General features: G+C 46.3%; 1 protein-coding gene across 1 annotated transcript in view; it reads right to left on the minus strand.

Annotated features, from left to right (window-relative positions):
- LOC124594035 (agrin-like) overlaps positions 1-13,872 on the minus strand; it is a 536,557-nt gene that overhangs the window by 179,196 nt on the left and 343,489 nt on the right. The window contains exon 6 of the mRNA XM_047132385.1: positions 5,706-5,954. Coding sequence (XP_046988341.1) covers positions 5,706-5,954 — 249 coding nt within the window. The remainder of the gene's footprint in view (positions 1-5,705; positions 5,955-13,872) is intronic.

A 13,872-nucleotide genomic window follows, 5' to 3' on the forward strand; every position in this document is an offset into this window, starting at 1 on the left:
ACAGTCTATGTCACAAACTGTACGACCTGATGTTTGCTGCACGCCTGTCAGTATAGAGTAATCGTTTTGTTTCCATGCATCCATACCACAGCAACTGACCTGCTATCCAGGGGAAAATAAGCATTAATGGCATGCTCTTTCCACATCTACTTGAAGGTTCTACCCAATCTAAAAACATACGATTTTTAATAGCTCCAATTATTAGTCTGGAAATGACGTAAATACTCATGCAATGTTGTTTAACACACCGTCCTCAATTAGCAATAGAAATAAAATAGATACATCTGACACGCCTTTGAATGAAGCTTGAGACCTCGAGGGATGCTCATATCTCAGTGATGTAAGGAGACCACAAAGTGAAATTCAACCAGCACTCTTTAATATTCTAAGATTCTGACTCAGACATCGAATTTTAAACCATCAGTCGGCACCTCATTTTCTGAACGCTACTCAAGCATAATTTAAAAGCATGCCAAATGTTTCTCTCATTATTTCATTTCTTACTTTTAGGTAAACAATTTACAAAAAAACATTTTCCTGTATTCTTCAGCTTTTTTAAATTTTTTGTTGAAAAAACATGAGATATACACACATCAAAAATATTTTGCATCACCCCAGTTCACAAAACTCCTGAAGATAGACGTTGGCAGTGGATATTGTATCACAGACGCAGTCCCTTTGACTCTTCAGAGATCTCACTAAACCAGCCAAAGATGTAACCAATCATTCATGAGCGCCTGTTAGACGGAGGGGATCCGACAGCCGATCAGTTCCAGTCATTCCACCAGGAAGGAGGTACACGGCTCGTGTTGTCTGTAGTTCAACCATGCCTAGACGGTAAATACCGCGGTTCGATCGCGCCCGCATTGTTACTTTGTGCCAGGAAGGGCTCTCAACAAGGGAAGTGTCCAGGCGTCTTGGAGTGAACCAAAATGATGTTGTTCGGACATGGAGAAGATACAGAGAGACAGGAACTGTCAATGACATGCCTCGCTCTGGCGGCCCAAGGGCTACTGTTGCAGTGGATGAACGCTACCTACGGATTATGGCTCGGAGGAACCTGACAGTAACGCCACCATGTTGAATAATGCTTTTCGTGTAGCCACAGAACGTCATGTTACGATTCAAACTGTGCGAAATATACAGTCTATTCGCAACTTCACTCCCGACGTCCATGGCGAGGTCCATCTTTGCAACCAGGACACCACGCACCGCGGTATAGATGGGCCCAACAACATGCCGAACGTACCGCTCAGGATTGGCATCACGTTCTCTTCACCTTCAACCAGACAATCATCGGAGACCTGTTTGGAAGCAACCCGGTCAGGCTGAACGCCTTAGACACAATGTCCAGCGAGTGCAGCAAGGTGGAGGTTCCCTGTTGTTTTGGGGTGGCATTATGTGGGGCCGACGTACGCCGCTGGTGGTCATGGAAGGCACCGTAACGGCTGTACGATACGTCAATGCCAGCCTCCGACCGATAGTGCAACCATATCTACAGCATATTGGCGAAGCATTCGTCTTCATGGACGACAATTTCCGCTCCATCATGCACATCTTCTGAATGACTTCCTTCAGGATAATGACATCGCTCGACTAGAGTGGCCAGCATGTTCTCCAGACATGAACCCTATCGAACATGCCTCGGATAGACTGAAAAGGGCTGTTTATGGACGACGCGACCCACCAACCACTTTGAGGGATCTATGCCGAATCGCCGTTGAGGAGCGGGACATTCTGGACCTACAGTGCCTTCATGAACTTGTGGATAGTATGCCACGACGAATACAGGCATGCATCAATGCCTGGACCACCACCTCTGAAGGTCTCGCTGTATGGTGGTACAACATGCAATGTGTGGTTTTCATGAGCAATAAAAAGGGTGGAAATGATGTTTATGGTGATTTCTGTTCGAATTAATTGTGCAGGTTCCGGAACTCTCGGAACCGAGGTGATGCAAAACTTCTTTTGGTGTGTGCAATGTATTAAGTATCAATCGGTAGTTAATTATTATTATTAAGAGTATATAGATCAAGAGAAGTTATATAAGTTTCTATTTATGCTCTGATTTGATAATTTTTGACTCTTCATTCACATAGCAAGCAGCAGTTGTTCGTAAAATATTTTAATTTTGTCTTACATCACGAAGCAAGTTTTTCTTAATTTAATTAAGTTCAAGTAATTAAACTTTTTTAGCAATACTAGATCGCGCGCTGCTCACTTTGACAACCCATTCCTCTATTTTCCACTTTTCGTTTTGCTATGACAAATCTCACTAGAATTTTCCCTCAAACCACTAAGTTTTCCTTAATTATCCTAATTGCTTCCCATCAATTAAAAGTTTTTTGTGCAAAACTAGATCTCACGTTGGTCAGTGTGTCACATCATTTGTCCATTTTCCACTCTTCATTTGGCTATGGAAATTCGGACAAAAATCCACCCTGTAATTTTCTCTCAACAGACTAATTAAATTTGGAAATTTGTGGTAAGGTCTTATGGGATCAAACTACTGAGGTCATCGGTCCCTAACCTTACATACTACTTACTCTAACTTAAACTAACTTACGCTAAGGACAACACACACACCCATGCCCGAGGGAGGACTCGAACCTCCGACGCGGGAAACAGACTAATTACGTTCTTCCTAATTACCCAAGTTACTTTCAAGGAATTAAATATTTTTTGTGGAAGCACTGTAGATATCATGGTGGCGAATTTGATACCTGATACGTCAGTTTACTGCTATTCGTTCGGCTACAAAAATTTGGGCAAAATTTCCCCTCAAATAAGTAATCAAATTTTCTTAATTACCTTGTTACTTTAAAACAATTAAATCTTTCTTTTTTAAAACTAGATCTCACCCTAGTGAATTGTACCTTTCTCTCTCTTTGTCCGGCTACGCAAATTCGTCCAAAAATTCATCGTGTAATTTCTAGAAAGTCTTCTTTCCGCTCCACTCAAACATTTAACCAATAAGAAAGGAGGAAGTGCGGTCAGTCAAAGAAGAGAAGGGCAGACAAATATTCGGTAGAACAAACGAGAGATTACAAGAATGAGAATTTCGCTCTGCAGAGGAGTGTGCGCTGATATGAAACTTCCTGACAGGTTAAAACTGTGTGCCGGACCGAGACTCGAACTCGGGACCTATGCTTTCTGCGGGCAAGTGCTCTACCAACTGAATTGCCCAAGCTCGACTCACGACCCGTCCTCACAGTTTCAGTTCTGCCAGTACCTCGTCTACTACATTCCAAAGTTCACAGAAGCTTTTCTGTGACCGTTGCAGAACTAGCACTCCTGTAAGAAAGAATATTGCGGAGACATGGCTTAGCCACAGCCTAGGGGATGTTTCCAGAATGAGATTTTCACTCTGCAGCGGAGTGTGCGCTGATGTAAACTTTCCTGACAGATTAAAACTGTGTGCCGGACCGAGACTCAAACTCGGGACCTTTGCTTTCCGCGGGCAAGTGCTCTACGGTCCGAGCTACCCAAGCACGACTCACGACCCCTCCTCACAGCTTCAATTCTGCCAGTACCTCGTCTCCTACCTTCCAAATTTTACAGAAGCTCTTCTGCGAAACTTGCAGAACTAGCGCTCCCTAAAGGAAAGATATTGCGGAGACGTGGCTGGGCCACAGCCTAGGGGATGTTTGCAGAATGAGATTTTCACTATGCAGCGGAGTGTGCGCTGATATGAAACTTCCTGACAGATTAAAACTGTGTGCTGGACCGGGACTCGAAGGTTCGCAGGAGAGCTTCTGTTAATATAATTGCGTAGGCTTCCGCGGCCAGAGTCAGTCGACATAAAAGTTTTCTGGGTTTGGTACCGCGTCATAATGTAAAAACTACTGCTGCTATAGAAAAGCCAACGTTTCGGCCACGATTGCAGCGGCCTTCTTCTGGGTCTAATGGTGCGTTCTAGCTATGCAGTGTCCTTTATATTTTGTTGTTAGTGTTCACTGCGCATGCCATTACGTCATAATTTTAAAAAGGTAGTTGGTTTATTGGTCACTTAAGGAAGAAGGAGAGGGAACTTTATTTTAATAGGTTATTGCGGTGGAGGGAGAACATGACCTCTGTTGTCCATTGGCTCTTGTGTTATGTGCCATGATTGGTGGCCACCGTCGAATGAGAAGTTTGCTGTGTGTTTACCAGCTGCTGGACGTCGGCCGCGCGGCGGCAGTTACTCGCCGGTAGTGCTCGTGCCTCGTGTTGACAGTGCGGTCTGTTGGGCTCTGATTGCTGGCAGCCAATAAACACAGCCTTGTCGACCAACACAAGCAAGAAATATAAGCAGGAAATAGACAAACTGCAGCCAACAGTACGCTTACCGTATGTGAAAAACGTCACTGACCGAATAGGCAAACACCTTCGCCGCGCTGGAGTGCAGCCTGTCTTCTATAGTGGTCGTAGGATCCAGGACGTGCTAGGCTCCACCAAGGACAAGGTGGATGCATTACACACTGCAGGTGTTTACAAGGTGGAATGCGAATGTGGAGAGGCATACATCGGCGAGACTGGTAGGCCAATAGCAACGCGTATTCGGGAGCACGAGCGTTACATTCGTCTAGGGCAACACAATAAATCCGCAGTGGCAGAACATCACCTTGACTGCGGAAAAGAAATAAAATTCAGCGAAGCCTGTGTGTTGGCCAAGCAGCCAACTAAGACGAAACGCAAAATCAGAGAGGCCATCGAAATTCTCAAACACCCTAACAACATGAACAGGGAGGATGGACTCAGGCTTGCCCCATCTTGGCTGCCAGCAATCAGAACCCAACAGACCGCACTGTCAACACGAGGCACGAGCACTACCGGCGAGTAACTGCCGCCGCGCGGCCGACGTCCAGCAGCTGGTAAACACACAGCAAACTTCTCATTCGACGGTGGCCACCAATCATGGCACATAACACAAGAGCCAATGGACAACAGAGGTCATGTTCTCCCTCCACCGCAATAACCTATTAAAATAAAGTTCCCTCTCCTTCTTCCTTAAGTGACCAATAAACCAACTACCTTTTTAAAATTATGACGTAATGGCATGCGCAGTGAACACTAACAACAAAATATAAAGGACACTGCATAGCTAGAACGCACCATTAGACCCAGAAGAAGGCCGCTGCAATCGTGGCCGAAACGTTGGCTTTTCTATAGCAGCAGTAGTTTTTACATTATGACGCGGTACCAAACCCAGAAAACTTTTATGTCGAGCTTCTGTTAAGTTTGGAAGGTAGGAGACTGGCAGAAGTAAAGCTGTGAGGTCTGGGCGCGAGTCGTTCTTGGGGAGCTCAGATGATGCCGGCACGGTAGCTCAGCGTGTTCGGTCAGAGAGCCGGTTGGCCTCTGTAATAAAAAACTGAGTGGAAGGATCAACCACCGAACTTGAACAGGATGTCTTGGGGGAAATAATAATAATAATAATAATAATAATAATGTGGTAGAGCACTTGCCCTCGAAAAGCAAAGGTCCCGAGTTCGAGTCTCGGTCTGGCACACAGTTTTAATCTGCTAGGAAGTTTCAAACGAAAGATTATTTTAACCCTCGATGACGATGATGAGGATGAATTTTTTTATTTCCTTACCGCTTTTACTGACGACGTTATAAGACATTCTAGTACAGGCGTTGAAGACCTGCCAGTTATTTACTCAAACGCAAGCCACAGATGAGACAAGAGGCATATTGGGAGCCTGGTAGGCGGGCAGACGTACCGAGGTTGCAGGCGCCGTGGTGCAGCAGGCGCACGGCGCGGTGCGTGCGGCAGGCCTCGCGCCGCAGCGCGCACTCGTTGGAGTACGTCTTCCCGTCCGAGGCGCAGACGGGCGCCAGCTCGGGCGAGCACGTGCTCTCGCGGCAGCGGCACGACGCCGCGCCCTCCGCAGACACCACGCACTCCTCGCCCTCGCCGCACGACAGCGACGAGCAGGGGTCCGGCGGCCCCGTCGCCTCCGTCGACGTCCCTAGCAGTACGTACAACGAGTGACACCATTGCCTGTCGTCCACCACAAGCGAGGCCTACGAGAAAGACAGGCGGCGGCGCGTACGTCACGAAGGTAGTCCTTCGCTCGCTCGCTCAAATCAGCAGACAAACTACGTTTCTACACCTGCTAACTCGTCCACTGGATCTGACGAGATACCAAATCGATTCTACACAGAGTACGTGAAAGAACTTGCCCCCCATCTAACACCCGTGTACAACAAGTCTCTAGAGAAATGGAAGGTTCCAAATGGTTGGAAAAGAGCACAGCTACTTCCAGTTTCCAAGAAGGGTCGTCGAGCAGATGCGCAAAACTATACGCCTATATCTCTGACATCGATCTGTTGTAGAATTTTAGAACATGTTTTTTGCTCGCTTATCATGTCGTTTATGGAAACTCAGAATCTACTCTGTAGGAATCAATATGGATTCCGGGAACAGCGATCGTGTGAGACCCAACTCGCTTTATTTGTTCATGAGACCCAGAAAATATTAGATACAAGCTCCTAGGTAGATGCCATTTTCCTTGACTTCCGGAAGGCGTTCGATACAGTTCCGCACTGTCGCCTGATAAACAAACTAAGAGCCTACAGAATATCAGACCAGCTGTGTGGCTGGATTGAAGAGTTTTTAGAAAACAGAACACAGCATTTTGTTATCAATGGAGAGGCGTCTACAGACGTTAAAGTAACCTCTGGCGTGCCACAGGGGAGTGTTATGGGACCACTGCTTTTCACAATATATATAAATGACCTAGTAAATAGTGTCGGAAGTTCCATGCGGCTTTTCGCGGATGATGCTGTAGTATACAGAGAAGTTGCAGCATTAGAAAATTGCAGCGAAATGCAGCAAAATCTGCAACGGATAGGCACTTGGTGCGGGGAGTGGCAATTGATCCTTAACACAGACAAATGTAATGTATTGCGAATATATAGAAAGAAGGATTCTTTATTGTATGATTATATGATAGCGGAACAAACACTGGTAGCAGTTACTTCTGTAAAATATCTGGGAGTATGCGTACGGAACGATTTGAAGTGGAACGATCATATAAAATTAATTGTAGGTAAGGCGGGTGCCAGGTTGAGATTCATTGGGAGAGTCTTTAGAAAATGTAGTCCATCAACAAACGAGGTGGCTTACAAAACACTCGTTCGACCTGTACTAGAGTATTTCTCATCAGTGTGGGATCCGTACGAGGTCGGGTTGACAGAGGAGATAGAGGAGATCCAAAGAAGAGCGGCGCGTTTCGTCACAGGGTTATTTGGTAAGCCTGATAACGTTACGGAGATCTTTAGCAAACTCAAGTGGCAGATTCTGCAAGAGAGGCGCTCTGCATCGCGGTGTAGCTTGCTGTCCAGGTTTCGAGAGGGTGCGTTCCTGGATAAGGTATCGAATATATTGCTTCTCCCTACTTATACCTCCCGAGGAGATCACGAATGTAAAATTAGAGAGATTCGAGCGCGCACGGAGGCTTTCCGGTAGTCGTTCTTCCCGCGAACCATATGCGACTGGAACAGGAAAGGGAGGTAATTATAGTGGCACGTAAAGTGCCCTCTGCCACACACCGTTGGGAACCTTGCGGAGTATAAATGTAGATGTAGATGTAACTAGGCGTGTCCGTCCAAACGAAAACTGAATCTTTTACTGCAATCCGCTATTATGGAATCTTACTGTTATTAGTCCTATAATGATGGGAAGTCCATGGGCCTACTTATAATTTGTTACGGCTGCACTGGCGTACAATAAAATCAAATCATGCTAAAATGATTATCATTTGGGTAAGGCACCACTTCCAGCATGTAATGAGTACTGCTGTAAACAAGCCGTCATACCATTTATATCGAGTATTGATCTTAAATTAAATTTTGCTGTAGTACTGTTAATCAGTAGGACTTCATAAAAGCAGATTCCAGTGGAAGATGCAATTCTCGTTAGTACTTACACGCCCAGCTGCGCGTTAAAAGGCTTAGAAACGCATTTTGTCTGCTGAGCTGAGCGAGCGAGCGAGTTCAGGACTACCTTCGTGACGTACGCGCCGCGGCATGTCTTTCTCGTGGGCCTCGACCACAACTTACTCTACGTCACACTCGCTGTTTCTCTGGGCATTATTCGAGAAATCAAAACACATGCATACTCAGTATCCGCACATATCGATCGAAGTCTTATTAGCGGAGAGAACCAGTACGTCGTTCTCAATGAGGAGGCATCAGAAGCAAGGGTGGCGTCCAGCGCACCTCATGTTTCTGTGGTAAGACCGCTGTTGTTTACAGTGTACTTATGTTATTTATTTATTTTAACTTGTGAAATTAGGGCCTTTAGTTTCTATCTGACATCAGATCAGCTTTTCATACATATAGTATTCCTTTACATTGTTGTTACTTAACAGATAACAATGATTTTAATGTGATAAAATATGTATAAAATCGCATTAATATACACCGATCAGCCTGAACATTATGACCAATTACGTAATACTCGGTGTGTCTGCATTTGGCTCGGATAACAGCGGCGACGCTTCATGGCATGGCAGCAATAAGGTCGTGTTAGGTCGCTGGGTGAAGTTGGCGTTACATCTGTACTAGGTATGTCGATAAAATATCGGTGTATCGATATCTCCCCCAGAAAATATCCATAAATATCGGCAACAGTTTCTTCCCAGATATATCGATATGTCGATATCGAAATGGCTTTATTCAATGCCGATATTTTCATTTTATATTAGACTTTTTTCGCGGTTTTCGGCAAATACACTCCTGGAAATTGAAATAAGAACACCGTGAATTCATTGTCCCAGGAAGAGGAAACTTTATTGACACATTCCTGGGGTCAGATACATCACATGATCACACTGACAGAACCACAGGCACATAGACACAGGCAACAGAGCATGCACAATGTCGGCACTAGTACAGTGTATATCCACCTTTCGCAGCAATGCAGGCTGCTATTCTCCCATGGAGACGATCGTAGAGATGCTGGATGTAGTCCTGTGGAACGGCTTGCCATGCCATTTCCACCTGGCGCCTCAGTTGGACCAGCGTTCGTGCTGGACGTGCAGACCGCGTGAAACGACGCTTCATCCAGTCCCAAACATGCTCAATGGGGGACAGATCCGGAGATCTTGCTGGCCAGGGTAGTTGACTTACACCTTCTAGAGCACGTTGGGTGGCACGGGATACATGCGGACGTGCATTGTCCTGTTGGAACAGCAAGTTCCCTTGCCGGTCTAGGAATGGTAGAACGATGGGTTCGATGACGGTTTGGATGTACCGTGCACTATTCAGTGTCCCCTCGACGATCACCAGTGGTGTACGGCCAGTGTAGGAGATCGCTCCCCACACCATGATGCCGGGTGTTGGCCCTGTGTGCCTCGGTCGTATGCAGTCCTGATTGTGGCGCTCACCTGCACGGCGCCAAACACTCATACGACCATCATTGGCACCAAGGCAGAAGCGACTCTCATCGCTGAAGACGACACGTCTCCATTCGTCCCTCCATTCACGCCTGTCGCGACACCACTGGAGGCGGACTGCACGATGTTGGGGCGTGAGCGGAAGACGGCCTAACGGTGTGCGGGACCGTAGCCCAGCTTCATGGAGACGGTTGCGAATGGTCCTCGCCGATACCCCAGGAGCAACAGTGTCCCTAATTTGCTGGGAAGTGGCGGTGCGGTCCCCTACGGCACTGCGTAGGATCCTACGGTCTTGGCGTGCATCCGTGCGTCGCTGCGGTCCGGTCCCAGGTCGACGGGCACGTGCACCTTCCGCCGACCACTGGCGACAACATCGATGTACTGTGGAGACCTCACGCCCCACGTCTTGAGCAATTCGGCAGTACGTCCACCCGGCCTCCCGCATGCCCACTATACGCCCTCGCTCAAAGTCCGTCAACTGCACATACGGTTCACGTCCACGCTGTCGCGGCATGCTACCAGTGTTAAAGACTGCGATGGAGCTCCGTATGCCACGGCAAACTGGCTGACACTGACGGCGGCGGTGCACAAATGCTGCGCAGCTAGCGCCATTCGACGGCCAACACCGCGGTTCCTGGTGTGTCCGCTGTGCCGTGCGTGTGATCATTGCTTGTACAGCCCTCTCGCAGTGTCCGGAGCAAGTATGGTGGGTCTGACACACCGGTGTCAATGTGTTCTTTTTTACATTTCCAGGAGTGTATTTGAATTGTTCTCCTGTAATTATAGTAGAACATAATGTAACTTTCACTGTGCGGGAGGGCCGAACTACATTTTGTGCTTTAATAACGGCCAGCCTTTCTCTTTGACTGTGTCAAGCAAGTATAGGTGGCACAAAGAGGAAGCCCGTCTGCTCTGAGTGGGTGTAGGTGTGATTGGAACAACAACATGTGAAGAAATAGCACGCCAGTTGCATTGAAAAACAATTTTTAACGTAGGTAGTGTGCTATTTCTTCACATCGGCGTTCTTCAAAAACAGTTGCTGAAAATGAGGAACAAAACTCTAAATGACAAGATTGGTCTTTGCGGCCTTGTGGAGAAGTGTGAGAGGGAACTCTGAGGTAATTGGAGCTCGGCGCCACCAACAGAAACTGCAACGTTTAGCTTCAGCTCGCTGTTTTCTACATCAAAAAAAATTATTTCAACATGAAGCCAGTGACAAAATAAGAAAATAATGTATGAGACGTCAACTGGAATGAAATATTGCATGATAATCCACCATGTACACAGTTGTTAATTAAGAACATAAAATTCGACCAAAAAACTATTGTAATACAAGCGTTTCAATTGCTCAAAGTCCAACAGTTAACTTACAAATTTTAAAGTTAAGTATTTTTCTTTCAATTCTTATTCTAAGGAAGATAGGCAGACTGCTACTTTGTTAGCCTACGGAATATCTAATAAAAAATCAATACTTAAATATGCAACTTTAAAGCCAGCACCATATTTACAATGTGCAGCCGATATTTTTATGCCCCCATATGTCCCACACTGTACAGGGTTTTATACATTAAACTTACAGTTATAAATGATATGTCAAATGAAAGAGCAACTCAAACACTTTTACCAAGAACCTTATAAATCTTGAATTTAAGCACCATTTGTCACACGGCACACATCAAGTCTGTACCCAAGCGATGGATAGGCGGCAAGGGGCCCAATGACAGCTCTTGTTTTGGATGGCCTCCACGTTCACCCCACCTAAAGCCATGCGATTTCTTCCTTTGAGGCTTCATCAAGGATCGTGTGTACGTGCCTCCGCTACCAGCAGACCTCCCTGAATTAAGAAACCGGATTGAAGCAGCTGTTGCTACAATCACTGAAGACACACCAACGTTTGGGAAGAATACGGCTATAGACTTTATGTGTACCGTGTGACAAGTGGTGCTCACATTGAACATTTATAAGGTTCTTCGTAAAACTGTTTGAGTTGCTCTTTCATTGGACGTATCATTTATAACTGTAAGTTTAATATAATATATATTACAAAGCGTTAAAACCCCGATATTGATTTATAAACACCCTGTATATCGATTCTTTCATTCGATTTATCGAGGACAGATAGTAACACATTTTAAATTACGAGATATCGAATTCGTCATGGTTTTAAAAATATCAACAGTCCTAATATGCACACACAAGTGACGCAATTCCCATAAATTCCGGGGAGGGGGTGATCACTGACACCACGTTCAATTACATCACAGATGTGTTCGATCGGATTCAGATCTGGTGAGTTGGGAGGCAAGCACATCATCTGCAACTCGGCACTGTGCTCCATGAACCGCTCCGTCACACTCCTGGCCTTGTGACATGACGCATTACGTTGTTGAAAAATGCCACTGCCGTCGGGAAACATAATCGTCAGGAAAAGGTGCACGTGGTCTGCGACCAGTGTACGATACTCCTTGGCCCAGTATGGTGCGTTGCACGAGTTCTATTGGACCCATGTATGCCCACGTGAATACTCCCCAGAGCATAAAGGAGCCGCAGCCAGGTTGTCTCCTTCCTACAGTACAGGTGTCAAGGAGCTGTTCCCCTGGAAGATGATGTATTCGCGCCCCCCCCCCCCCCCCCCCCCCATCGGCATGATGAAGAAGGCATCGGGATTCATCAGACCATGCAACGCTCTGCCACTGCGCCAACGTCCAGTACCGATGGTCACGTGCCCATTTAAGTCTTAGTCGCTGATGTCGTGGTGTTAACACTGGCGCATGCATGGGTCATCGGCTGCGGAGGATCATCCGTAGGAGTAGTCGGTGCGCTGTGTGTTCAGACACACTTGTACTCTACCGAACATTAAAGTCATATGTTAGTTCAACCACAGTTCGCCGCTTGTCCTGTTTTAACAGTCTGCGCAGCTTACGACGTGTGACATCCGTAATGCCGCCATTCCTGGACGTGGTTCTACCTTGGTTCTGCCACCTTTTTGAAAACACTCACCACAAATTGTACAGTTTCCGAAATACTCATGCTGAGCCTCCGGGCCCCCACAGTTAGCCCTCGGTCAAACTCAGACAGATCGGGCGCCTTCCCCATTCTGCACACGGACGGCACGCTCACTGATACTGAATGCATCCTGCGTGCGCCTTACTAGCAGTCATTCCTCCCCAGGTGACGCTGCTACCACCTAGATGTGTTTATATCGATAATATGTCGGCGGTCATAATGTCTACATCTACATCTACATCCATACTCCGCAAGCCACCTGACGGTGTGTGGCGGAGGGTACCTTGAGTACCTCTATCGGTTCTCCCTTCTATTCCATTCTCGTATTGTTCGTGGAAAGAAGGATTGTCGGTATGCCTCTGTGTGGGCTCTAATCTCTCTGATTTTATCTTCATGGTCTCTTCGCGAGATATACGTAGGAGGGAGCAATATACTGCTTGACTCTTCGGTGAAGGTATGTTCTCGAAACTTTGACAAAAGCCCGTACCGAGCTACTGAGCGTCTCTCCTGCAGAGTCTTCCACTGGAGTTTATCTATCATCTCCGTAACGCTTTCGCTATTACTAAATGATCCTGTAACGAAGCGCGCTGCTCTCCGTTGGATCTTCTCTATATCTTCTATCAACCCTATCTGGTACGGATCCCACACTGCTGAGCAGTATTCAAGCAGTGGGCGAACAAGCGTACTGTAACCTACTTCCTTTGTTTTCGGATTGCATTTCCTTACGATTCTTCCAATGAATCTCAGTCTGGCATCTGCTTTACCGACGATCAACATTATGTGATCATTCCATTTTAAATCACTCCTAATGCGTGCTCCCAGATAATTTATGGTATTAACTGCTTCCAGTTGCTGACCTGCTATTTTGTAGCTAAATGATAAAGGATCTATCTTTCTGTGTATTCGCAGCACATTACATTTGTCTACATTGAGATTCAATTGCCATTCCCTGCACCATGCGTCAATTCGCTGCAGATCCTCCTGCATTTCAGTACAATTTTCCATTGTTACAACCTCTCGATACACCACAGCATCATCCGCAAAAAGCCTCAGTGAACTTCCGATGTCATCCACAAGGTCATTTATGTATATTGTGAATAGCAACGGTCCTATGACACTCCCCTGCGGCACACCTGAAATCACTCTTACTTCGGAAGACTTCTCTCCACTGAGAATGACATGCTGCGTCCTGTTATCTAGGAACTCCTCAATCGAATCACACAATTGGTCTGATAGTCCATATGTTCTTACTTTGTTCATTAAACGACTGTGGGGAACTGTATCGAACGCCTTGCGGAAGTCAAGAAACACGGCATCTACTTGTGAACCCGTATCTATGGCCCTCTGAGTCTCGTGGACGAATAGCGCGAGCTGGGTTTCACATGACCGTCTTTTTCGAAACCCATGCTGATTCCTACAGTGTAGATTTCTAGTCTCCAGAAAAGTCATTATACTCGAACACAATACGTGTTCCAAAATT

This window comes from Schistocerca americana, chromosome 2 (assembly GCF_021461395.2).
Source record: "Schistocerca americana isolate TAMUIC-IGC-003095 chromosome 2, iqSchAmer2.1, whole genome shotgun sequence".
In the NCBI taxonomy this organism is placed as follows: Eukaryota; Metazoa; Arthropoda; class Insecta; order Orthoptera; family Acrididae; genus Schistocerca; species Schistocerca americana.